This window comes from Pygocentrus nattereri, chromosome 12, assembly GCF_015220715.1.
Source record: "Pygocentrus nattereri isolate fPygNat1 chromosome 12, fPygNat1.pri, whole genome shotgun sequence".
Classification (NCBI taxonomy): Eukaryota; Metazoa; Chordata; class Actinopteri; order Characiformes; family Serrasalmidae; genus Pygocentrus; species Pygocentrus nattereri.
Window position 1 is genome coordinate 36,063,977 of NC_051222.1, and position 27,413 is coordinate 36,091,389.

The following is a 27,413-nucleotide window of genomic DNA, read 5'->3' on the forward strand; positions in this document are numbered from 1 at the left end:
ATTGTGCTCCACACCTGACTGAGCACGGAGATAAACTCACACCTTACTGTGAAGAGAAGTTTTCCATTTCAGGAAACATTAAAATGAATCAGATTTACTTAATGAAGAGATCGATAGAAAATCAGTCCTTATCTTTGAATAAAGATTCTTTACATACACATTTAATATTCATTTATAAATCAGCATATTATTATAAACCAAACCTCAAAGTAAAGCCAAACTGGTGAGGAGTGGATTAAAGCCCCAGGCAGCCTGCAGGCAGGAGTGGAAATGCAGTGAACACTGCACTCGACTGCTAGCCTGGTGCTAATGTAACACTGGGAATCCCATAAAGGCGCTCACAGAAAATAACATTTGATTCTGAACCCTAAATTCCTCTTTCCTGAAGTTTCTCTGGGCTGCTTTATATAAAGCTCAGTGAAACTCACCCAGGGGCAGCTGTGTGGTGGTGGAATGTAACACTGGCATACTGGGGCTCCCCCTGCTGGTCAGTGCTGGTCACTTCATCATACAGAACATCAGCAGCTGCAGAGTCAGCAGAGTCAGCAGCCTGTGCAGGTCTGGATGTGCGGTGTGTAACGTTGGTGTAGAGGACATCATCCTGAGGGTGAAGAGTTCATGGAGAACAGTTTAAATGTCTAATCTTCTGAAAATGAGGCAGAAAAGACTCTTAAAAACTCTTTGATGGAGATTTCCAAATTGAAATGCTGTTTTCTGTGATTCTCAAATCATAAACAAATACAGCCTGCAAGGGAAACTGTCACCGACTGGTGGACATAATGTGGTCATTTGGACTGTGGCCACCTCACCTGGACTTTACTGGACTGCACTAATGCTGTGTCTTAATTCTGTATCTTTCTTTCTAGGTATCAACAGGGCTTTGGTCTCTGGTAGTTCCTGAGCTTTAATGTACTGTAATTACTGGGATACTTTCTCTGAGTGGACAACAAAGTAGCTCTGTAAGTGTCTCTGGATAAGAGCGTCTGCTGAATGGACTGAATATAAATGTACCTGTCTTGTTTTACTGTGATCAGGTCCAGCAGCTGTTTTCTTCATTCTGTGAAAACTGGACAAAACAATCAATATATTCTAATTAGTTTAAGGACAAAATCATTTTATCTGTTAATCCATTTCTACAACAAGAATAAAGTCATTTCTTCATACTGTAGTAACAGGTTTGGAAATTATTGCTGACCTGCAGATGCAGATTAGGACAGTAATAAGGAGAAAACCTCCTCCTCCCACTGTAAACCAGACTGCAGACCAACTCTGACCTGCAGAAAAGATCATTAATATCACTTTAATCTGTCATTACTGTAAAAGTGAACACAGAGAAACAGCGTTTAACTCATTATTCACCACCTACTCTTAACAGTGACCAGCACAGTTCCATTCAGAGCTCCATGGTCATTCTGAGCTACACAGTAGTACAGTCCAGTGTGGTCAGCAGTGATGTTGATGATGCGGTAAGTGTGTCCAGATCCTACAGGTGAGGTTCCTCCTTCTTTAAACCAGGTGATCTTCACATGTGGGTTTCCATCACTGCTGCAGGTCAGAGTCACTGAACTGCCTTCCACTATTTCACCAGAGGAACAGATGGACACTGAGACGGTCTTTGGAGGATCTACAACAGATGAAAAATTTGAAAAATAATATTTTAGTGTTTGAGTTTGGGTTGAATTTAACTGAATACCTCAAGATTAACTTACATGTGACATTTATATACACAGCAGTGGATCTTCTCTCTCCATGATCATTCCGACTCTGGCATGTGTATTCTCCACTGTCCTCAGATCTGATGTTGGGAATGCTGTAGGTTTTTCCTTCTCCTACTGATGTTGATCCTTTAAACCAGGTGTAGATCTTCACAGGTGGGTTTCCATCACTGCTGCAGGTCAGAGTCACTGAACTGCCCTCCACTATTTCACCAGAGGGACTGATGGACACTGAGACCCTCTTTGGAGGATCTAGATGATTATAATAATTACATGATTTGTATTTGAAGGTTTGAATATTAAAACTGAAACATTTATTAAATATTTAATATCTTGCTTAATTTATGCAAACACTGCTATTAAATAAGACCACAAACTGTAAACAAGCCCAGAAAGTCAGGACACATTTTTAAAGTCCTACATTTATTTACTTTGAGGAAAAAACTAAAAAAGAGTTAAACTCACATCTGACTCTGAGGCTGTGAGCAGTAGTGCGGAGGTGTTGAGATCCTCCTACAGCACAGCTATAACTGCCTGCATCCTCACTGCTGACCGTCTGCAGGTGGAGCTGGTTGTTCTTGATGGTCTTTGTGGTTAAAGGACGTCCATTTTTGTACCAGATGAATGTTGGGTCAGTCAGACTGCAGGTGGTCTTACATGTCAGATCTGCTGTTTCTCCCTCGGTCACTTCTTCAGGAGCTTCTACATGGAGCTCTAAGACAATAAGAGGACCATCAGATTAGAAGGGAAAAGCTGTAAAGTCAGTAAACCTCATTCATGAAGGTCAGCAATGAGTGTAGAAACCAGAGCAGATGAAACTAAACTGAGTGATGTTTGATCTTCTGTGTGTCCTGCAGATGTAATGATGAGCTCTGTTCTGTATAGACTGGAGGTGCATTTTACTCAAATATTTAATGAGCTCATATTCAGTTGAGAACTCACACATATTTCATCATCATCAACACCCCACACACACACACACACACACACACTCCACAGTTCCCACAGCTAGAGAGAGACATTTCAGTGACCACAGCACAGAATCACTCAGCTAGTCTGGAAAGAGTCCTTAGCACTGAGGGAAAGCCTCCGACTGAACCGGGAAGCCTCGACTGAAGATGTCCTTCGCTATGAAGAGGGAGCATTTTCCTGAAGCTGAACACCACCAGTCCAGGCAGCATCACAGCTGTAGTGCAGTGATACCCAAGCAGCCGGCCTGAGAGGCCTTGTAGCTGTGGCATAGCTCTGCTCATGCAGCTGAACACCACCAGTCCAGGCTGCCTCACAGCTGCAATGCAATGATATCCAAGCCCAGGTCATGCGATGTCACGTCATGGACGTCACTGTTCCAGAGAGATCCGCAGCCGTGCCGCAGCATCATCCAAGCGGCCGGTCCAGTAAGCCACCGAGCTACAGTTTGAAAGCCGTTCTCGGTCTGTATCTCAGTGGATGTGATGGCTCAGGTTGCCTTCTCAAGCAAACATCAACAAAAACACACAAACAATACAAAACTAACAGAAATCTGATGTAAAGCAGCAGCACCAGCGCACTTACAACGGAGCACGGAAAGATGATTAATACCAATAAAAAACAGGAAAACAAAAAAGGAACGTCTTCATAAAATCCTCATCTAGTCTGGAACATATTTATACATCATCCTTACATCTCCTTTTAATTTTACTTTTTCCCAATAATTTAAAAATGAGCTTTTGCTCTGTGTGATACTTTCATTTGTGGCCAAGTGGAAAATGACTTCTATTTTGTTCCCTTCGGTGCAGACGGCAATAGGGGCTTTTATTTAGACACACCCCCTTTCAGTGGTTGGTACTGGCGTGAGTTGAGCAGTGCGATGTGATAGTATGGAGAACGAGGGCGGGTGCAGCGGGGTAATATAGAGCTCCTTTTGTGCATCATCCAGGTAATATTAAAGAATCCTGATGGAGATGTTCAGCAGTTATATATATATTACGACCCGCTGAGCACCATCTTATGTGTTTGGCGATCGGCTGTTACCTTAACAGTGTAGATTTCCGCGGATGATATTCACCAAGGTTTCGTTATGTGGTGTGTCCCATATGTGGGTAGTTATTTCCATCTTGAGCTCTGGGAAGTTGTTTCAGGTAGTGGAGCAAAGACTAAACCTGTATTTAGTGTTTCTTATTGTCTTCATGTGTACGTGAATAATATCTAATTGTTAGTCCAGTCTTTTGAGACTGTGTGTACGTGTTTCTGATGTTATCCACCGCTGTATAGTTTCACACAGCTTGGTGGTGTAAGTGCCCCCCCCCAGAGGGAGGGGCCATCGGTTGTCTAGGGATAGAAGTAAGTATAGAGGCTGTATTGTGCTAATAGCTAGTATGTGCACTGTACTGTGTATTACTGAATACTCTTGTACAGTGCTCATGGGTGTGGTGGTGGTCTCGTCCAGACCCCTGCCGTATTTCCTCTGATTGTATTTTATTTGGGTTTGTTCCTTTAGATTGTCCACTCACTTTTCCACTCTGTCAGAAAAAGTGAACACTCAGTTTTGCAGCCCTTTTTCGACCGCTACTCTTACATATGTGTAGCAGTCAGAATAAACCCTCAAAATAAGGTTTTTGTGTCCGGTGTTGGTTTCTGAGCCAAGAACAGGACTCATCACACGTTATAAACAGAGAAACAGAAACAGATTAAAAATGTTAAATGTGTAACTCGTCTTCAGTGAAGTTACCATGACCCAGTTCCAGCAGTGACCATGTGTGTGTTGTTTATAACATTTGATGAATAATTGATTTTTATCTTTAACATGAAAGATCTTTAGATCAATAACTAAATAATAAGACTGTAATTTAAAGGATTAATAATTAGTCCTGGATTTGACGTGGAGAGGATCAGAAAGAAACTGAGCAGATGAACTGAATGAGGAGTAAGAGCAGATAAAATGATGTAGGAGTGAATCAGAACAGAAGCTGAACATCATTAGAGCAGATTAATAAAATCAGTGATGATAAAACAACATGAATATTCAGAGAAGTCATGAATAAACATGACTCTGAATCCAGAGCTGTGTCTTATAGCTGGACAATGGGATGATTAACTCACCTGTAACTCTGAGCTGAACTCCAGGTTTACCCCACCCTCTTTTTTTATTTACATTTTTTATGATTCTGAAGCAGAACTGATGTTCATCCTTCTTCATCACATCACTCAGTTTGAGGGAGAAGTGTTTCTGATCATCAGTGAAAAACTCGACTCTGCCTGAATAATCTGGGTCTTTACTCAGATCAGTCTTCTTCACACCCTTAACTGGGTGTATGAACCAGAAAGTCTCTGTCACTGTGAGACCTTCTGGGTGAGTAAAAGTTCCGTTCATAAACACTGTGGATCCTTTTAAAGCACAGATTTCCTGTTGGTTGTACTTCACACTCCACTCTGCTCCAAAAGCTCCTGAAACATATGATGCATGAAAGAGCTGATTACAGAGTCTGGAGCCCATAAGACAGTCAGAGTTACTGTAGCTTACAGCTTCACTTCTCTCCTCTCCAACTCCAGCAGCTACTCTACACCACTGAGCTGATTCTGAGAGAAACCACAACAAACACTGACTCACCAGCAGTCATGAGCAGAAAGACCAGAGGAAGAGGAGGAGCCGTTCTCAATGATCTCATCACAGCAGCCTGCAGGATCTTTAACATAATGACATTTTCAACAAAATGTTTCCAGATCTTCATCTAAAGTCCTTCAAAAGTCCAGAACTTTAAGTGCTGACACTATAATACCGTCTGTCTTACTGAATCCTTTCTTCATAACTAAGTTACAGTAACTCGACTCTGAAGAACAAAAACTCATTACGTTTTGAAAACGGCCACTAAAGAGTCATTTCTGTGTAGCAGCAGGTTCTTCACAGTAGTCGGTCTGAGCTGAGCATGTTTTTCAGTTAGAGCTGCCCCCCTATTAAAATCTTCTGAATTAAAGAGAAAGTCTTACCGTTCAGTGTCGAGGCTCGTCTCCAGCATCCAGACGATAAATGGTAAGAACAGAGTCAGCACTGAGATGATGAACTAGATGTGGTTCACACGTTTAACTGTAAGCTACTGCGCTCAGTTGAAATGCTCAGTTATTAATATGCATCTTCCACTAATTGGGAACACGTGACCTTCTGAGCTGCAGCCAGAGATCTTTATCTTAAACTTCTGCACCGTCTGAATTTTCTCTCACTGAAACTGTGACTTCTGTTATTCACGTCTAGTATTACAGTTATTTAAATTAGACATGAACTGATGTAGGACCAGCTCCTCCTCTTCTCCTGCTACTGTATGAAGCAGTAATGATCACTGGTGTGTTTATCAGAGCTGATCTCAGTGTTACCCAGCTGATAGAATAAACACCACCAGATCATCTGAAGAACACAGTGACTGATCTGCTGGATGGTCCAGGACTGTTTTTAAGGTATATTTCATTACTGTATGAAGTGTTTTAGATGAGACCTCAGATGGGTGAGTTTAATAATGAATAACACTGTCAGAGTTTGTTGGGTAGGAATGAATTTGGACCTGGAAGTGATGAAAGTCTAACTCTGAGTGAAGATCAATCGGGTTAAAGTGGTTTAATGAAGTAAAGTCAACACGTCTGATTCTCAGTCTGCTCATGTGGTAGAAAAACTCTGGACTTTTCTTTTCCCTCCTTTCTTTCAGGCTGATGAACAGATAGTTCAGTGTTTTTATTGGAACTTCCACTGTTATTTTTTCTTAGTTTGTTGGTTAGCATGTTGGTTAGCATGACAGCTGGTTCATTACTGTGATGTTTTGTCTATTAGCATGTAAGCTAGCACTTTAATTTGCAGTTAGCGCATTCCCAGATAAGAAGTCAACACCCAGGTGACTGTAGGCTGCTACTTGTCCACCACCAAACATTGAACGTCTAGCTAGTTTAGACTTGGTCGGATATTCTGCTTAATCACCAGTGGGGCACCAGGACAGAAGCTGAGGAAAAGCCAGTGGGCCACCTGGGCAGAAGCTGAGGAAAAGGCCAGTGGGCCACCTGGACAGAAGCTGAGGAAAAGGCCAGTGGGCCACCTGGACAGAAGCTGAGGAAAAGGCCAGTGGGCCACCTGGACAGAAGCTAAGGAAAAAGCCAGTGGGGCATCTTGACAAAAGCTGAGGGAAAAGCCAGCGGACCACCTGGACAGAAGCTGAGGGAAAAGCCAGCGGACCACCTGGACAGAAGCTGAAGGAAAAGCCAGCGGGCCACCTGGAAAGAAGCTAAGTTAAAAACCAGTGGACCACCTGGACAGAAGCTGAGGGAAAAGCCAGCGGACCACCTGGACAGAAGCTGAGGGAAAAGCCAGCGGACCACCTGATAGAGGAGGAGTAAAATATGCTGAGGAAGTGGAGGCCAGACTGAGAGCTTAGCTTTTCCTCCTATTCACTGCAATAAAAATTAAACCCCCACTACTAGATATGATCAAACTCTGCCTTTGATGTTTGATCTCAGAGAATCTGTGAGGTCACGAGTATCTTCTTTTCCAGCAGCAGGTTTGTGAATGTCTGTGTTATCAGTCAGGCTTCGCTGCTAAAATGATGTTTTATCCTGATTCAGAATCAGTTTTGTACACATTCATAATGACTTTAACTGTTAGATTAGAAACAGTGAAACTGATCTCAGATCATTTCTACCCACAATGACCAGAGCAGTCAGGAGGAAGTGACTGACTGGTTACTGACATGTTTCAGTGTGTTTCTCTACACAGACCAAAGACAGCGTCAACAGCAAGTGTGAAAAAGGAAAGAGTGAGACAACAAGAAAGAGAGAGAGAGGGAGAGGGGCAGAGAGAGAGAGAGAGAGAGAGAGAGAGGGGCAGAGAGAGAGACTGAGTGACTGAGTGAGTGACAAAGAGAGAGAGAGGGGGAGAGAGAGAGAGAGAGAGAGAGAGAGAGAGAGAGAGATGGTTGGGCCTCTGTCACTTCAGGAAGTCTTAAAGCTCTTGTGGTCAGCGTCATGTATAAGGACACAGCTCACTTTGTCGTGTGTAACTGACCTGTTAGGTGTTTGAATCATGACCATCATCTGGATCATCATCTTCATTCTGACGCCTGGTGAGTTATTCCTCTCACATTTGTGTTGATTTTAAGATGATCTTTACAGACTCAGAGACACAGAAGCTGAGGGAAAAGCCAGCGGACCACTTGGACAGAAGCTGAGGGAAAAGCCAGCGAACCACCTGGACAGAAGCTGAGGGAAAAGCCAGCGAACCACCTGGACAGAAGCTGAGGGAAAGCCAACGGACCACCTGGACAGAAGCTGAGGGAAACGCCAGTGGGCCACCTGACAGAAGCTGAGGGAAAAGCCAGTGGGACACCTGGACAGAAGCTGAGGCAAAAGCCAGCAGGCCACCTGGACAGAAGCTGAGGGAAAAGCCAGCAGGCCACCTGGACAGAAGCTGAGGCAAAAGCCAGCGGGCCACCTGGACAGAAACTGAGGCAAAAGCCAGGGGGCCACCTGGACAGAAGCTGAGGGAAAAGCCAGCGGGCCACCTGGACAGAAGCTGAGGGAAAAGCCAGTGGGCCACCTGGACAGAAGCTGAGGGAAAAGCCAGTGGGCCACCTGGACAGAAGCTGAGGGAAAAGCCAGTGGGCAACCTGGACAGAAACTGAGGCAAAAGCCGGTGGGCCACCTGGACAGAAGCTGAAGTAAAAAACAGTAGGCTGCCATATTTGCCATTGGTGGGCCAATAGTGGCCCACTACCCTACTTGCAGACTAGGTTATTTCAGGCGGTAGCACATTGTTAGCACCTTAACTAGGGTATTAGGAGCCACCAAGGTAACAGGCAAGGTAACATGGGGTGGCAGGATAAGGGCAGATGTCTATGGACCATTGCTTGTACCCTTGACGGTGCCACCCCAGAGACTAGAGGGCCTCCAACCAAGTGGCAGTTCAATACCTTCTTTTGAGTGTGTAGAGTATCAGGAGGACATCATCATCAGTCTTGAGAAAAACTGCGACTGCCCCTGATGATGAGCCTCTTTAAAGGACGGTAAGATCATTTCTTTATATTATTAAAATTTTATTCACTATTAGAATCATGAACATAGTTTCAGATCTTTTAGAAATGCTTATTGAGGACTATGTGCTTAATCTTGGTCCATAATGAGTCTTTATCACGTTCAAGCCAATATTTGAGTTCTCCTATAAAATCACGTAGGTATGGTGTTCTATGCTGACGGTTAATTCCACAGGAAAACACTTCATTTTTAGTTTGTGACGATATTATTGAACGTGTAGTTTGGAGAACAGGTACTTAATGACATCTTCCGGGTTTGTCCAGTGCTACTGGGCTCTGCTGAGGGAGTCTAAATGAGGGGGTTCCTGTTGGGCTTTTGTGTAAAATCAGAGTTTGTGCTGAAAGTAGACTTTCTTTAAAACACACCATTAAACATCATAAGATATTTCAGTCTGTTACGTTTCTGAGAGCTTTTGAGCTGCAGGACTGTCTATCAGTGTCTTATATGTGCTGTTGATGTCATTGAGAATTTTTATAGATTTTGAGACGATTACAACACAAAAACAGATTAATAAGAAGGTTTATTAATGTTACTGTGTGACATGTAGGGGGAGCTCTAACTCTCTCTAATGAACCTGTAGAGTCTCATTTAGAGAAAGACATATATCCTCAGTTCCTGTGCCCCCCCCACTCCCCAGTCTACCCCCTACAACATTCAGCAGAAGCACAAACTGTTTAACACGATGAAGCGACTCTCACACGTCAGCTCCACTCACTGTTGAGTCCAATATGACTTTTCTTCATGTGCAAAAGGTTTGCAGCGTTTCTCACAAGGCCGTTTCCCAAATTCACAGAATGTGTGAAGTTAAACCTCAAAAACAGCAAAACACTGGAAAGAGGAAGCTGCTGTCACCATGACGACCATAACAACAGATACCGAACTCAGTCAGCAGAGCTGTATAATATGCAGTGACTGAGCTTCTTCATTTACAAAACAAACGACAGCATCTCAGACAAAACTGAGCGTATGCAGTGAATAATACAGGGCATTTTATTTTAAACTGGGGTGAAAATGGATGAAAGCTGGAAGAAACCCATCCTTCTTTATTAACGGAGCTTTATCACTCACTTTCTGTGACTGCGTGAAACGGCTTTGTGAGGAAAATGACCAAACTCTTACACACACATCCAAAGATATCTGAGTAGATACAGCGAGGTGGAAATAACCTTCGCTCGCTGTTTCTTCCATCTTTCTGAACACGTTGAGCTTCCATAGTGTGTTTCACTTTAGTGAGGTCAGCCACATCCAGACGTGCAGGCTGAGGGACCTCGAGGTCAGCAGGTTTAAAAGTATTTGGACAGACTGGTGTGATACACAGACTATGCATGTACTGTAACTGGTGAAATTCCTACAGATTATATCTGGATTTTAACTCCCAGCCAACTGTCTTCCTCTCCACCACGTTGGGCTGACAGCTGTAAACAAACCCATCCACTCTGACTGGTCCTAGTCTTCATCTCAAGGAATTGTGGGAATGCAGTGTGGACCAATTAGAAACAGTTTAGATTAGAAACAGTGAAACTGATCTCAGATCATTTCTACCCACAATGACCAGAGCAGTCAGGAGGAAGTGACTGACTGGTTACTAACATGTTTCAGTGTGTTTCTCTACACAGACCAAAGACAGCGTCAACAGCAAGTGTGAAAAAGGAAAGAGAGAGAGAGAGAGAGAGAGAGAGAGAGAGTGGGACAGAGAGAGAGAGAGAGAGAGAGTGGGACAGAGAGAGAGAGAGAGAGAGAGAGAGAGTGGGACAGAGTGAGAGAAAGAGAGAGAGAGAGACTGAGTGACTGAGTGAGTGACAGAGAGAGAGAGTGAGTGAGTGACAGAGAGAGAGAGAGACTGAGAGAGAGAGGTGGGGGTGAGGAGAAAGAGAGAGAGAGAGAGAGAGAGAGAGAGAGAGAGAGGTGGTTGGGCCTCTGTCACTTCAGGAAGTCTTAAAGCTCTTGTGGTCAGCGTCATGTATAAGGACACAGCTCACTTTGTGGTGTGTAACTGACCTGTTAGGTGTTTGAATCATGACCATCATCTGGATCATCATCTTCACTCTGACGCCTGGTGAGTTGTTCCTCTCACATCTGTGTTGAGTTTAAGATGATCTTTACAGACTCAGAGACACACAGTGTGTTAGATCAGTGACTGATGAAGAACATAATCTTCCTCTTCCTCTCACTCATATTCATCACTGTTACTGTCTTAGTGAGACGTTTCTGTGTAGAGTTTCAGTCTCTCGTGTTCTACAGGCTTTTCAGACTAAACAGTCCTGAGTGACGTCTCAGCCTCAGAGTTAGTTTATTACTCCCTTATACAACATGTTCTCTTTTACAGCTGGAGTCAGCGCTGGAACTGCTGGAACTGGACACAGAGGACAGTCAGTCCAGATTAGATGCTCCTATTGGTCTCTATAAGACCTCCATAAAGTATCTCTGCAGAGGAGAATGTTCTGCTTTATGGAGAACTAAAGTCATTCCAGTTCAGTCTGGATATGCTGAAGATCAGAGATTCTCTCTGGATGACGACACAGCAGCCAGAGTCTTCACCATCACCATCACTGACCTGAGAGCAGAGGATGGAGGAAGATACTGGTGTGGGGTAAAGAGGCCTAAACCACTTCCTGACCTTTACACAGAGATCCTATTACTGGTTGAACAGGGTGAGTGACCGACGGTTCAGACTGATATCAGTGTTTAATAAACAGAGAAACAGATATGATGACTTGTCCTGTGTGGTCAGTGAGATGTTTATGCTGAAAGATGAATTAATTTTATATTGTCTCTATTTCTTTTCTTTAGGTGACCCTCCTGCCGTCTCTCCCTCCACATATTCTCCTCCGTCAGTGCAGACACAAACCACACCTCTCTCCAGGTTTCCATCTACAGGTATGAGCTCTCTACTCAGTCTGTTTTTTAAATTTGCATATTCATCAGATCATCCATCACACCATTAGTGCCTGTTGATCTCTTATGTCTGCACTGTGACAACTCAAGATTTATTCATCCTCAAAAATAGCTTATTAAAAAAATGTCAGTTTGTGTTTAATCTCTCTAAATTGTTTCAGTATAATAATCCTTTTAATAATTATGGAATATGAAATGGTTCATTATAAAGAAACTTACATACTCAAATTTCAAAACCTAACCCTGGCCCTAGTCCTAACCCTCACCCTGGCGCTAGTCCTAACCCTAACCTTTACCTCAACCCAAAGTTTTTTCTGTTCTTCCAGTGGCCTGGTTTTCTGTAGCAGCCGTATTAAGGGGTATAATCTGAGGGGAGTGCTTAAGTGTGGGCGATAAGTGTTTGGATTGTGTGCTGGGTTATTGGAGGTTGCTTGCCCTGAAGTTGGAGTGGGGCAAGGCCAGGGAAAGGGCGGGGGGCAGAGCGGGGCTGTAACGAGGAGCAAGGAGGCGGACGCATATGCGGAGATAAGTGAGATTAATTAAGGCCAAATCCAGGGTCATAGTCATAACGGTCCAGGTTCACAGAGCCAACACGGATAGATTGGGGGGCAGACATGACAGACACCAGAATGCAACAGAACAAGCAGAACATACAACACAGCAAATAACAAACAAAGATTCAAGCAAAGACCAAAACAAAGACCAGCAAACACAGGGCTTAAATACACACCGGGAAGACGAGGGACAGCTGAAAATCAGGGGCGGAGTCTCAAAACAAGGGGCATGAATCAAAACAAACGCAGATGGAAGACCAAAACAAAAAAAGCACACGGAGTGGGAGGAGCCAATCGTGACAGGGGCAGGGCAGGGCAGGTAAATCAGTTGGGTCATGCCCCTATTGTATGGAAGGGTGGGTGAAAGAGCTGCTGCTGTCCTTGGCAGTTTGCACAAACAACTTGCTCCTCTTATCATGAAGACATTCCGTCCAGAACCATTTGTTCCCTTTTGTAGGTAAGATTATCGTACACAGAGCAGAAGCCCCCCCTCCCTTGGGCAGTTCCGGTGGTCCGTGAGTGTGTTTCTGTCAGCTTAGCATTTTATGACTGTTAGACAACTTATTTGGGTCCACCCTGTTTGCTTGTAAGCAACAGGGCAGGGCGTGTTTGTATAAAAGAAGGAGTGCCCTTCTTAAAACAGGTCGGGGTTTTCTCCTTCTCTGAAATCCAGTTTCTCTGAGTTACAGCTGTGTGGGCATCGTACACTGGAGCTAGTGTGAGTGCAGCGGACACCAGATGGCGAGCCGACCCGGATTTTGGGCCTATTAACAGCTAAAAGCTGAACCGGTTCCTCCTGTACGGTCGGACCTGGATTGCTTGAGTTTCTGAAAGTTTTGAACAGAACAATTAGAGTATCGGAAAAAGGCGAGAGACCACATTAATCTCAAGGAGAGACATCTTTTCCTTTTTTTAAAAAACCTGGAACATTTATGGACAGGACTGTCCTGAGAGCTTGAACACAATATTAAGGGGAGTGTAATTCACTGAATAGACTGAATCAAGAGCACCAAGGGTTTCTTTTCCTTCCTGCTGTATTTATCCTTTGGAAACGTTGGGGTGTGTTCACTGTTGTAAAATCTATTTGTGTTAAAGGCTGTTGTGTAAATTGTTATTGGTCATTTGAACCCCTGAAAACGTAAGGGAGGTTAGCAGTGCCCTCTCAGCTGCAAAAGATAGACATGGTTGATTTTACTTTGTTACTTTATTGCATTTATTTAATTGCATTTATATTTGTTAGCCAACTTTCAGCATCTGCATCCTTCCCCAAAATCATATGGATGTTGGCCAGATGTTGATCTAACCTGAAAAGCTAGCTTTTGTCACATATGGTGCAACTCAGGCATCCCTTGAACCTCCCACTAGCGATAGCAAGTAGAAGCTCAAGCTCTTCTTTATTTTCCACCATGTGGCTGTGAATGAGGTGATGGGTCATGAGCATCAACACATAACTGCAAATTGGGCATTCCCTCTGCAAAGATGGTGTTAAACGCTTTAATTTTGAGCAGAGAAACCACCAGCGAAGGGAAATGGCATGGTTACTTAGCTTTGTGGAAGCTGAGCTCGCTGCTCACACATGTGGCTTTTATATCCTGGTTCATGGAAGGAGGACATGACCTAAGCTTCACCTGGCTCAGGTGACACATCACCGGATGTTCCCATAGCAAATCTCTAACCCTGGCCCTAGTCCTTACCCTAACCTTAACTAAATCCTAATCCATTGAAGCTCCAGGTACAGGATGGTGTCAGTGTGTCTATAACAGCTTGTTGAGGTTGTTGATGGTCTGTATTAAACCTGTTAATATTCAGTTCCTCTCAGGTTAAACATCTACAGATATGAACTTGGACTCCAGACAAAGTGAAAAACTTATTTTATCTTTAAAGGACGGCTCAAAATAAAGTGTCACTGTAAATCTGAAATTGTACACCATTTCTATGCCCATTTTCATTTACTTATGTTTTCTAATGTGTTAAGTCAAAAGTCTTTGGGACCCCTGCCGTCAGCAGAAGGTGACAGCAGCAGACTACCATAACTTCAGGGAACTCCAATTCCCAGAAGCCCTGGGGCTGATTAAATCCAACCTGATACACCTGTGGACTCCTCTACTTAAGGCTGTAGCAAAGAGCAGCCCTTTGTCACACCTTTGTAGAGGGGTGACCGTTATGACAATTAGCCCAGGTGGGTATTTAAACAAAAAGAGAGAAATCGCCCCAAAACTACTCAAAACCTAGAAATAAACACAGGAAGGCTTGATCTACAAACAGTTCCAAGACATGCTAAAGGTGTTTGCTCCACTAAGAACAAATAAGTCAAGGCATTGCCTTCATAATTACAGTGGAAGTGTCATTTTGTTTTCTCCTGATCTTTTATTTCAAGTTTCTCGTTGAGCGTCTGTTTGAACTGTTTTCAGCTTCTCTTTGTTTGACATTCTTATTTCCCGGTCTGTGTTTTACCCGTGGTTGCCTGAGCTTCCCAGTGGTGTAGCAGTAACTCCACAGGCCGTCAATCAGGACATTGGTGTTTGAGCCTGGCTCTGGGTCACCTCAACCCAAACCTGCCAAATTCACACTCCAATGCCTCTATAAATTTAACACCCGTTCTTGTGGGTTTTCATCTTTGTACTTGGGTCCGCCTCCCTGCCATCCTTAAACAAATCCAGGATCATTCTCTGACATTGTGTCCAGTGCTGACACAAATCAATAATGATATTTACTAAAACAGGACACAGAACAACACTTTGTTGTAGCATTTTATTCATATACAATTTCTTTCTGCTCTCTAGAGGTGGAGAATTGTAATGACAAAGTAAAGATTAAATCCATAGAAATCTTCACTGCTTCACAATCCACCATCCAGGCTGTGTTGGATGTAAAGCTGTACGTTTCCTAATGAGTGAAGCTCATTGTTGATGGTCTCATTGTTCAGAAGTTGCTGTGTGTTCAGAACATCGATCACTCGGGTAATGAACTCCAACTCTCCACTCTCTCTAATGCTAATGCAGCAGTTACCACCTCCACCCAGAGCACTGCAGAACCTGCAGAGCCCAGTTCCACTGTACAGCGCCTCATACAGTCTTCTGTAGAGCTTCAGGGACCTTCAGCATTATTTTTACACTTTAACATCTTAAATTTGATATTAGCTCCTATTTAAAAAGATCACATGAAGCTGATTAGCAGGTCTCAACACTCGGAGCTCTGTTGGCATCATTTTGTTCTTCACTGCACAAATTGGTAACTCATTGGTTTCAATCTTTCATAAAGAACTTATTTCAATGGGTATTAATGAAACTGAATATTGTAAATTGCTGTGATTAATTTGATGGTGTTTAAAATGTAAATAAATGAACTGAAATATAAAATGTGATATTTTTTCAATTAAAAGTTTTTGTTCACAGAAATCAAACGTTCAAATACCATGAAGTCAGACTTCAAATAACACAATGTCTGTGATCAAATCTCAGAACTGTCCAAATAAAAATGAATTACTGAATATGAATGTTTCCCAAAGGAGCTGAATTTCTGTCAAAAACAAGTTCCTAATAAAGCGAAGAAAAAGATTTCTAAATAGGACAATTCAACAAATTAAGATGAGACTCAATCCATCTAATCCATCTAATGAAACGATGTCTACTAAACGTGAAAAATGAAATATTAAACTGTAAAGCTTTAATCCTCTTCACTACTGACAGTTCAGATTCATGTACAGTAACAACAGAAAGCAGCTCAACACTCAGTCCATCCCTGTATATTCCATCATAATCCTGTACGTCGTTCTACATTTCCATTCTGATCTTATCAAACCTCCAATGTGTCAATCTAATAACTGGCTAATTCACTGGCTGCTCATTACTAAGCAGGAAATAAAGTGAGTTATGAACTTCAAGAGCACTTTTATTTATATATTATGCATCATAATTCACCCTCAGAAAAAAAGGTGTGACACTGTGACTGGGGCAGTACCCTTCTTGTCACTGTGGTGGTACCCTCGGGGGTACATCCCAGTACCTTTAGTCAGGGAACATAACTGTAACATAATCCATTGAAATGATATTTTAGAAGATGTACTGACTCCACACCTCCCGCCTCGCCTCCAGGCTTTTTATTAAACGGTTCTGTTTTAAAAATGGTTTATAAAAGATACAAATGTTTACTTTTCCACTAGGAAATATTTATTTAAAGAACACAACTGGACCTTAAAACCACTGTTGTACCTTTTGAGGGAACACTTACACTGTTTGTACCTTGATGAACGAATCCTGTTCCTGCATGGTCCCTTTATTTCTAACAGTGTATTGTGCTCAGCACTTAACTGGGCATTGAGAGAAACTGATTCCTTATTGTAAAGTCAAGGTTATTGTTTATGGAAAGCATCTAAATCAACATTGAATTTCATCAGATTTGCTGAACAAAACACAGGTTTAGTGTTTTCTTATGATTTTTATTAAGACATCACTAAAAATGGCACTTAATTTAAATGTAACTTAATTGTAAATTGTAAACTCTTAAAATATAAATTTTAATGTTTAGCTCTTTATGAATGAACATTATTACAAACCAAACACTGTAAATCCAAACCTGTAAGTGGTGAATTAAAGCCTCAGGCAACATTAAGGTACGGGTGCTCTTTAAATTGGTTAATGTTATCTTGTGGGCACACAATATGCACATGTAAAGTGTGGAATACTGCTAGATTGATGCTAATGACGCATTGGGAATGCTTAAGGAAGCTTTCTCTGGTCAGCTTTATAGAAAAGCTCCATGATACTCACCGAGTGGCAGCAATGTGTTGGGGGAATGTAATACTAGCTTACCTCCCTCTGCTGGTCGGTACAGGTTACTACATCATTCCCAATACCTGACTGTAGCCTGTTAAACATCAGCAGCTCCAGACTTTGTTTTCACTTATTAATAAACCTTTACTTATTTTAACTTTATTAATATTAAAGTATTCTGCTTGTATTTAGACCTTACTGATATAATGTAGATGGCTAGTTAAGTCAGGGGTGTTGATTAGACAGTTCTGAGGATTGATTAGCTGCAGGTTTGAACAAAGCAGCCTTCATATCTGGTAAAAGGGAAGATCTGAGAGCAGCCAGAATCTGAAAGCTGCCATCAGGGTTGCCAAGAATGCATATAGTATTGAAATTAAGCTGATATTGTCAACAACTCTGTCTCAGGAAATCCAAGCAGTGACTCAGTGTTATCTTTTTAAAGTTCATGTGTTTAATGGGCTCTATTGGGAAGAGTTTGTGTAAATGCAAAACATTTTGAGGACTGAAAAAGAAATCAGTTCCATCTGCAGAAAATGAGCTGAATACATGAAACCATTTTTACAAGGCTGCATATTTTAGTATATTTTATTAAACAAAAATGCACAATCGTGAACAAACAGATTCAGAGCTGAGCTCCACCCAGCATGTGAATGTGGTGAGAACACAATGCAGATCACTAACAGCCTCACACTGAGCTCAACATACTGAGAATAAGAGCTGATTCACAACATTTATATCAGAATGATTTCAGCTCTTAGCATTTCATACTCTACATAGAGAAAACACTCTGCACTAAATCACACAGAGATGATTATATTTACAAAGTAGGAAAAGCTTTTCACATTCTAGCAGATATTTATAAAAAGTAAAAAAGTAGTTAAAATATGAGGCACTAATATAAATGTTTTACATCATAAGGAAAAAAAAATCATTGTTAAAAAAAACCTATTTGAAAATCTACAGAGAATAATGACTAAAATAGAGATGCAAAATTATATCTGTAGTTTTGTGTCTGTCATGGAAATCCTGACAGCAGAACAAATCACAGCTGTTGAATAAGCGATAGTATTTATTTAGGAAATGAAAGTGTGACAGATCAGAGAGTGAAGAGATGAGAGTGCGCTCTGAGGCGGTCACCCTTACAGAGGGCTTCATACCCTAAACTAGGTGTTGGCGAGATACCAAATAAGGGGAGGTTTGACCGCTGTTGTTATCAGTCTTCAGCAGGTTATGAGGACATGCAGCATCTTCTGGTCAGGCTGTACATGCATGACCAGTGCTGCCCTGACTGAATATCTTATGAAAGCAGAAGTTCTGGGGGTGTAGGACAGGTGACCGAGGTCAATCGCTATATGAGGATCCTGCTTTATGTATCTAGGCAGCTAAGCTCGTCTATCAGTCAGAGGACAGGATGTTTTGTCCATGACCTTTGGCCTGTACATAGTCTTACACTCTGCAAGCAATAAAGCAAATACATGGAATTAATACAGTTTCCATAACACATCTTGGCAGGAGCCGAGTTTAAAAGCTAAAGTAGAGAGATCATCATGTTCTGTAGAAGAAGAACTGATACAGACTCAGACTTCAAATCCACGGTACATGGAGTTTATCACCTTCTCGGTTACTGAGGATCACAGTTTAATGTGTAGAACTCACTGCTAGAGTGTCGTACTCAGGAGACATCGACCGAGTATCCAGAGCTGTATATGTGTCATCAGGAGAGCTGGAATGAACAGCCTGTGTGAGGGAAAGAGGGAATGAAGCAGAGGAGGAGAAATGAAGACTCCATTTAGTTTCTGAGGTAGGAGTTCTTCACAGATCTAGAGGGAGGATTTGTGAGGAGACACTTACTGCAAGTGTGTGGTACACATCATCAGAGGACCTGGCTGTGGGCTGAAGAGCTGTGTACGTGTCGTCCTGAGCTTTAGGGTCAGCGTTCTGGACAGAGTATGGGTAGAGAAGGTGTAGAGACACTGAAGGAGTTTAGGAATCATCACTGCTTTAATAATTTACTGTTTGAAACAAATCATCTCCATCATTATTTACTGGCTGAAACCAAAAGGTAAGGAGCTCAGAACAGCACCTTGGACAGCACCCTCACCTTCTCACAGCTCCATCCTAAAACACTCAGTCCTACACTGCCATCTAGAGGAAGAGCTTTGGGTAGCACTTTATCTTCTAGTGGCTTTTTAAATGAACAGTGTAACTATAATTGAACAGCTGGCAGTTAAATATCTCATAACATGTGGATTATTTCTGTTCCGACATGCAGTCGCACTGAGTCATATTACAAGTCAAGATCAAGACTGGAGCCTGGGAGATTAAATGGAATTAAGCCCAATGAAATGGTGTAGGTAGTGTAATTAAGTAGCTATAACATAGTAATAACATTGTATTTACACACAAATGGAATCTGATTACCTGAAGATCAATATTGATTAATTTTATTGGTTGTTACTGAGACGCATTCCATGCTTTCCACCCCATGTAGTGACAGTACAGAGTGATGATGCAGCGTTTTTAAAATAGAATATAATTCAATATTTACAGATCAGCAAATATAGCACAAATATGAAGCTGCATTTCTCACCTCATCGCCGTGTTTATCTGAATGTCTTTTCTTCCTGGAGATCCTGATGGAGAAAACAATGAATCCATTCTAATCACTTCTAATTACTCTGATAATCTACTTTTATCTGTTTACACATCACTAATAACCCCAAACAAGTTACTTTGTTACACTGTAGGAAGATTTGTGCTGCATTTCACTGACCAGCAGATGCAGATTAGGACAGTAATAAGGAGAAAACCTCCTCCTCCCACTGCAAACCAGACTGCAGACCAACTCTGACCTGCAGAAAAGATCATTAATATCACTTTAATCTCTCATTACTGTAAAAGTGAACACAGAGAAACAGCGTTTATCTCATTATTCACCACCTACTCTTAACAGTGACCATCACAGTTCCATTCAGAGCTCCATGATCATTCTGAGCTTCACAGTAGTACAGTCCAGTGTGGTCAGCAGTGATGTTGATGATGCTGTAATTCTGTCCAGATCCTACAGGTGAGGTTCCACCTTCTTTAAACCAGGTGTAGATCTTCACAGGTGGGTTTCCATCACTGCTGCAGGTCAGAGTCACTGAACTTCCCTCCACTATTTCACCAGAGGGACTGATGGACACTGAGACGTTCTTTGGAGGATCTAGATTATTATAATAATTACATGATTTGTATTTGAAGGTTTGAATATTAAACCTGAAACATTTATTAAATATTTAATATCTTGCTTAATTTATGCAAACAACACTATTAAATAAGACCACAAACTGTAACCAAGCCCAGAAAGCCAGGATACATTTTTAAAGTCCTACATTTATTTACTTTGAGGAAAAAACTAAAAAAAGAGTTAAACTCACATCTGACTCTGAAGCTGTGAGCAGTAGAGCGGAGGTGTTGAGATCCTCCTACAGCACAGCTATAACTGCCTGCATCCTCACTGCTGACCGTCTGCAGGTGGAGCTGGTTGTTCTTGATGGTCTTTGTGGTTAAAGGACGTCCATTTTTGTACCAGATGAATGTTGGGTCAGTCAGACTGCAGGTGGTCTTACATGTCAGATCTGCTGTTTGTCCCTCGGTCACTTCTACAGGAGCTTCTACATGGAGCTCTAAGACAATAAGAGGACCATCAGATTAGAAGGGAAAAGCTGTAAAGTCAGTGAACCTCATTCATGAAAGTCAGCAATGAGTGTAGAAACCAGAGCAGATGAAACTAAACTGAGTGATGTTTGATCTTCTCTGCTTCTCATTCAGGAAACTGTTGTACATCAAAACAAGCAGAGATTTGGGTGCAGCTCATAATTGAAAAATCGTAATTTATATAACATTTGCATAATCATCCCCATAACTACATAAAATACCAAGTGTGTCCTGCAGATGAAATGATGGAGAATCAATCAAACTAAAATACTCAGCAGCTCATTAGTCATCAGTGGAGTTTGAGGTTGAGTAGAGAAAGCTGTGAAATCTTTATAGTGTTGAAACTACAATGATTTAAAAGAATAAAATATGAAAAGGACAAGATTTAGCCGTTGTTCCAGCTGGGAAAGTGATGCTATTGTTCAGTGTGATTAATTTTATAAAACACCGACTGCTTCAGTGATAATATTGCAGTATATGAGACTCTACTGTACTCAGTGAACTCTGTTCTGTACATTTTACTCTAATATTAATCAGTAATGAGCTCATTTTCAGTTGAGGACTCACACGTATTTGATAATTCAATGCTAATAAAAATCCTCATCTAGTCTGGAACATATTTATTCATCATCCTTACATCTACGTTTTTATTTTTTCTGAATAATTTAAAAATCATTTTATTATTGATGACTGAATGATTGTTCTCAAAATCAGTGAATAAAGAATAAGTCTACAGTTTTAAAGCATCAGTAATTATTCACTGGTAAAATTTATAGGAGGTAAGAAAGAAATTGAGCAGATGAACTGAATGAGGAGTAAGACCAGAATAAATGATGTAGGAGTGAATCAGAACAGAAGCTGAACATCATTAGAGCAGATTAATAAAATCAGTGATGATAAAACAACATGAATATTCAGAGCAGTCATGAATAAACATTACTCTGAATCCAGAGCTGTGTCTTATAGCTGGACAATGGGATGATTAACTCACCTGTAACTCTGAGCTGAACTCCAGGTTCACCCAGCCATCTTTCTTTTTCTTCATTTGTTATGATTCTGAAGCAGAACCGATGTTCATCCTTCTTCATCACATCACTCAGTTTGAGGGAGAAGTGTTTCTGTTTATCAGTTAAACACTCGACTCTGCCTGAATAATCTGGGTCTTTACTCAGATCAGTCAGCTCCACCCCTGGAACTGGGTCTATAGTCCAGAAACTCTTTGTCACTGTGAGACCTTCTGGGTGAGTAAAAGTTCCGTTCATAAACACTGTGGATCCATTTAAAGCACAGATTTCCTGTTGGTTGTACTTCACACTCCACTCTGTTCCAAAAGCTCCTGAAACATATGATGCATGAAAGAGCTGATTACAGAGTCTGGAGCCCATAAGACAGTCAGAGTGACTGTAGCTTACAGCTTCACTTCTCTCCTCTCCAACTCCAGCAGCTACTCTACACCACTGAGCTGATTCTGAGAGAAACCACAAACCACAACAAACACTGACTCACCAGCAGTTATGAGCAGAAAGACCAGAGGAAGAGGAGGAGCCGTTCTCAATGACCTCATCACAGCAGCCTGCAGGATCTTTAACATAATGACATTTTCAACAACATGTTTCCAGATCTTCATCTAAAGTCCTTCAAAAGTCCAGAACTTTGAGTGCTGACACTATAATATCGTCTGTCTTACTGAATCCTTTCTTCATAACTAAGTAACGGTAACTCGACTCTGAAGAACAAAAACTCATTACGTTTTGAAAACGGCCACTAAAGAGTCATTTCTGTGTAGCAGCAGGTTCTTCACAGTAGTCGGTCTGAGCTGAGCATGTTTTTCAGTTAGAGCTGCCACCCCAACCTCCACCCTCCACCACACCCCCCACACTCCGTTTAAACGTACCACATTTTGTTCCTCAGGTGATAAAATCATTTTTATTTGCCATGTACATGTTTTTGTGATATTTCTAAAGCATCATGGGAAGATATTGGTATACATATGGTTTCCCCCCAAAACAATCCCACATCAGACAATAAAGATAATCTGAACTTCTTTTAAACTGAAATGGTAGAAACATCAGTCTAAACAAAAACAACCAAATATAAACTGAATCTTTCCCATAAACTATTAAAATCAATGTAAATTGTAAATTAAAGATTCCCAAAACTAAAATGTCTTGTATTATGTAGATGAATCATAAATAAAGCACAACATGGCGTAGCACATTGGAGCAGGTGCCCTAAAACAAGCTTCCTCAGTAGAGCGTAAGAGAGAAGACAGGCACTTTGTAGGGAGTGAGTGAACTTGTGAACTGCTCAAGGCCAAACGGCCAGAATGGAAAAGTACTAGCGAGCGTGAGGAGGTACCTGGCACAAAGTTTTATTTAAAAAATAAATCAGACTAGGCCTGGAAATAATGGTCTCCACAAAAACCCCATATGATGGACATGTGAAGGTCAATTTGGATATAATGGTGGTGTCAGGACAATAGGAGACAACAAAAAAGAGGTGTGGCGAGATCACCCCACCTGCACTGAGAATATAAAATATGTGTACACTGTATGAGTGTGAGTGTGTCCGGGGACCGTTGGAAGAACATTCTCCATGCTCAAAGAAGGAATAAAGGACCTGCACTTCTGAATCTTGAAGAGTCTTCTTGTATTTCTTAGTTCGTTCAATTCTTTTATTTTCTTTCAACAAACTATTGAATTCGTTTTATTTTACAAACCATGAATAATACTTAGGCTTGATGGCTAAACAAGTGTCGAGGAATGACAGTTAATGGTGGCCCGTCCCAGGGGAACTTAAGGGGACCCCCGACTGCCGTTGTCAGCAGCACCAGGCAGTTGCATTCATTTTGTGGACGAGAGAAAAAAACAACGCTCATTACAAGCGCATCCTATATTGAGGTAAGCAGAAGCCTTTTTTCATATAAATTCTGCATTTGATGGGTCTTGAGTCTCTCCACCACAAAGGTTGAAATGCAATGTCTTTGAAAGCCATTGAAACTGATAATAACTGCTTATGCTTAACTGAACAGAAGACTCGTTGGGAGAAGAACTGCATGATAAAAATCTTAAAAAAAGGAGTAATAGTTGAGAAAACCCAGTCGGAAAGAAAAAGTATAAAAATAAAAACAAGTCTGATGGTCTTGGTGAACCTTTTGTTTAAACTTACATAACTGCAGTGTGTGAGGAAAGGGGAGGTGCACGGTGTGAGAACTAGGACAAGGCCTCAGTCTAAAAAACATTTGTGTTGTGTGTAACAGAAAACTGCCAGAAAACCCCGGCTGTATAAAAATAAGGATTAAAAAGAGCTCAGTGAAACAAAGATAAAGTGCACAAGAGTAAAGTGAAACAGAGAAAAACTGAAAAAGCGCTGAAAGATAAATGTTGTTTGTCTTGTTTGCCAATTGTCTAATATGTGGCCACAACGAAAGACTAGCCTAGTGAGAGTGACAGTATACTGGGAGGCAACAATGACAACTAACAAATAACTGATTTATTCCAGCAAGCCTTGGTTGAGCAAAGTGGTTGACAGCCAAGCTGAGAGTGGTTTGAAGGCACGGCTTGAAGGTGTAAAACATAACGAGAACTGTCCATTATGGATGCAGATCATATGATTGAGACGCAGGGAATTCGGACTCATTTCTGGCTTGAAAGAACTTATAAAGACAGGACAAGAAAAGAAAATTGGCAGTCTACAGAATTGATTAACAGTAAATTGTGGAAATTAACAGAGTTTGATAATTTGGATCTGGCAGAGATCACCTTCCCACACCTGAGACTTACCCATCATCGTGATGCTGGAGGCTAATTTGGGCCTAGGACTACTGCCCTGGGGTCGGTTTGAGCCCATACGGCTGGAGGAAGCTGAACATAGACAATGCAGGGAGTTGTCTGCAAGATTGGCCTTAGAAAAAAGGGAGGTTTTCTGGGAGAGAGGGAGAGCTACCTCGCTCCTAGTTGACAGACCTAACCCATTTGGACCAGGCTATGATCATGAGCTGCCAAAACAAAAGAATGTGACGCTCAAAAAGTTGGTAGTAATACTGCACTGGAATGAGGGGGCAGTGTTTAACCCCAGACCAACCCACAGACATGCATCCCCAGGGATGTATCATGTGGAAGAGGTGAGATAAAGATGGGATGTGAGGTGAAAGACTGGACAGGACTTGACTGTAGCATGACTGGCAGTATTTAGAATATTCACATTTAGTAAGATTTGGAAAGTTAAAATTCACAAGAAAACAATACACTTTGTGTTTAGCAGATTTATGTGTTCACAGGAGAGACCAGTAAAGCTGAGCAGGGGTGTGGCAGACAAGGAGGATGACATCAGCACACAGACACAGGAGAAAGAAAGAGGGGAGGGGTCACAAGAAGCAGACTGAGGGAAGTGCCTTCGCCCGCTCTCACACCCACACAGGCTACACTGACCATAGAGACCATTCACACCCATAGAGCAGTCATCCCCCATTGTCATGGGGAATAAATTAGCGACCTTATTACACCTTACAGCCTAATGATTTCGGAAGGGGTTGGGACCAGAGCAGAACTCAATGAATGCATGAAACGTTGGAATAAACGAACAGCAAAGGCCGAAAAGCAGTGGCCCGTTAGGGGTACATTTGATGAGGAACTATGCCAAATGATACGGGAGATAGAAGAAAAGACATTGGCTCGAACATCAGCACAACAAGACAAGAAATCACGCAGGTTAGCTCTACTACAAGCCTTTGAAAACCATGCAGTGAAACTTAAAGATAAAGAAAGGGATACCAACAAGAATCAATGCAAACTAAGACAGAAGACATAAAAGAGAGTAGTGAGGAGAAGGCTAAAGACAAAGACACAGAAAACAGCCAAACCGACAGTGACAGACCCCCAGCATACGCCCCTGAAGCAACAAACACTGGTATGTATCCTGACTTATCAGAATCAGGATGGCATAGTGCTGAAATAAAAAGGACTGGAGGAATCAAAATTCATCCAAATGAAGTACAGGGAACATCTGGTGGTGCTTTATTTCCCAAAAGAACCAGAAAGGGTGGAATGCATCCAAAATAGGCCAAGGGGTCCGTTTGCCCCGCCTAAAGAAGTGGATGAATATGAGACCACAGGCTCAACAGCAACAGGCCTGCAGCCACAGCAGCCATTAAAAGAACACACTAACCCATTCACACCAAGACACGTAAAAGGCCAGTTGAGAGCAGCCGGGCCAACAACTGTATCATAAGACAGCTATGCTCAACCTAGCGTATGGGAAGAGGAGGCACATTATGAAACAAAAAGGTTCTCCACACCAGTTGTGGCTAATTATGGTGGGATAGATGGAGTTTTTAGAAGGGTGGAAGGAGAGCTAAAATAGGATCAGAAGAACACGCCAGGGCAAGACAGCAGGAAATACTAAACGAGGGAAAAAGATTGGAAGTTGAATTGAAACAACAGACACAGGACGATGTTGCAAACGCAATAGAAAGAGAAATAACTAGAAATAGTTATGAGAAAATTCACCTCAATCACTCATGTAGAGCCGTCATTCACAAATGGCAGTGAATGGCACTGAGAGCTCTATGATATGGATATGACTAATGCGTCAGTACCCAGTAGTGATTATGAAGCCAAAAGTGAGGTTCTCACTGTGTATGCTACTCAAAAAATGTTATATCAGTACTTACAGTTCACTGCTCAAACAAGCGTCACCACAGACTGCATGGCTTGTTATGCAAAGAAAGGAGTTCCGACCGTCATCCCATTGGGAGGACTGGCTGACTGCTTTGCCTTAACTATTTCATGTCCATTGCATTGCCTACTGTGGAGCATGGAGGCTCGTTACAATGCTAAACGACTCCATAATTGTTCCGTGTTATACCAGCCTATTACTCCCCCTCCCCCAATGGTTCAAGATGATGGTTTACACTATCCATACTGTTTCTGTCACCATTATGATTACACACGTGAAGGGACTGCCAATAGATGTACACGTAAGCTAAATGCCACAGGATGGGGAATTAAATAATGACAAACAGATGCTAGACATAGATTTACTGAAGGGACAGTTCCGATAGCTGACATGTTTTGGGTTTGTGCAGATGGTAAACAACTGTCTCAATTTCTGGCTCCTACATGGAAGGCATGCTGTGCTCCAATCACACTTTCTGGTAAAGTTATGCTCTTACCCTTGGACAGCCCTTTAACTCGAGGTAAAAGGGATGTGTCCTCGAGTTGGCTCAAAGACAAACACACAGTTTTAGAAAAACCTACCCTTACATATTCCGGTGTTCCAACGAATGTTCCTGATGAGCATCTGGCAATGTCCCAAAGCAGTACTAAGGCTTGGCTCGTATTCTTTCCATGGATTCAAAATTATAAGAGTGCTCAGTGGATAAACTGTATCTGGTACAACCAACAAAGATTTATGAATTTCACAATCGCTGCCATGGAAGTCTTGGGACAACAACTAGATGCTACATCCAGGATGGCGATGCAAAACAGGTTCGCTATTGATTCCATAAGAGCCCCAGATGATGGTGTGTGTGTCTTGTTTGGTGATGAGTGTTGTACATACATTCCAATGCACACAGCAGAAAAGGGTAATTTCACTAAAATTATGAGACAGCTAAAAGATTTACGAGATGAGCATGTATCCAACACAAAAGGCCAGGACCCTGGGGAGGGATGGTTTAATTGGATATTTTCAGGCCAATGGAAAGCTATTTTAATAAGGCTCGGGATGGTATTGTT

General features: G+C 41.8%; 4 protein-coding genes across 4 annotated transcripts in view; 1 reads left to right on the top strand and 3 right to left on the bottom strand.

The window, feature by feature from the left end:
* Positions 1-1,576: 1,576 nt before the first annotated feature.
* Positions 1,577-5,464, bottom strand: LOC119264692. The gene is made up of 4 exons (XM_037543321.1): positions 5,305-5,464; positions 4,797-5,141; positions 2,188-2,429; positions 1,577-1,624 (listed from the first exon to the last, which is right to left on the bottom strand). The coding sequence occupies exons 1-4, from the start codon at positions 5,423-5,425 to the stop codon at positions 1,577-1,579; spliced, it is 756 nt and encodes a 251-aa protein (XP_037399218.1). The 5' UTR covers positions 5,426-5,464.
* A 3,974-nt stretch (positions 5,465-9,438) lies between these two features.
* On the top strand, positions 9,439-11,701 carry LOC119264693 (CMRF35-like molecule 3). Its single transcript, XM_037543322.1, has 3 exons — positions 9,439-9,456; positions 11,083-11,407; positions 11,547-11,701. Exons 1-3 carry the CDS (start codon positions 9,439-9,441, stop codon positions 11,699-11,701), a joined length of 498 nt encoding a protein of 165 aa, XP_037399219.1.
* Positions 11,702-20,289: 8,588 nt separating this feature from the next.
* On the bottom strand, positions 20,290-22,099 carry LOC119264694. Its single transcript, XM_037543323.1, has 3 exons — positions 21,668-22,099; positions 20,397-20,645; positions 20,290-20,306 (listed from the first exon to the last, which is right to left on the bottom strand). The coding sequence occupies exons 1-3, from the start codon at positions 22,059-22,061 to the stop codon at positions 20,290-20,292; spliced, it is 660 nt and encodes a 219-aa protein (XP_037399220.1). The 5' UTR covers positions 22,062-22,099.
* Positions 22,100-22,120: 21 nt separating this feature from the next.
* LOC108413944 (B-cell receptor CD22-like) overlaps positions 22,121-27,413 on the bottom strand; it is a 164,061-nt gene continuing 158,768 nt past the window's right edge. The window contains exon 8 of the mRNA XM_037543324.1: positions 22,121-22,249. Within this exon, the coding sequence (XP_037399221.1) occupies positions 22,121-22,249 (129 nt within the window). The remainder of the gene's footprint in view (positions 22,250-27,413) is intronic.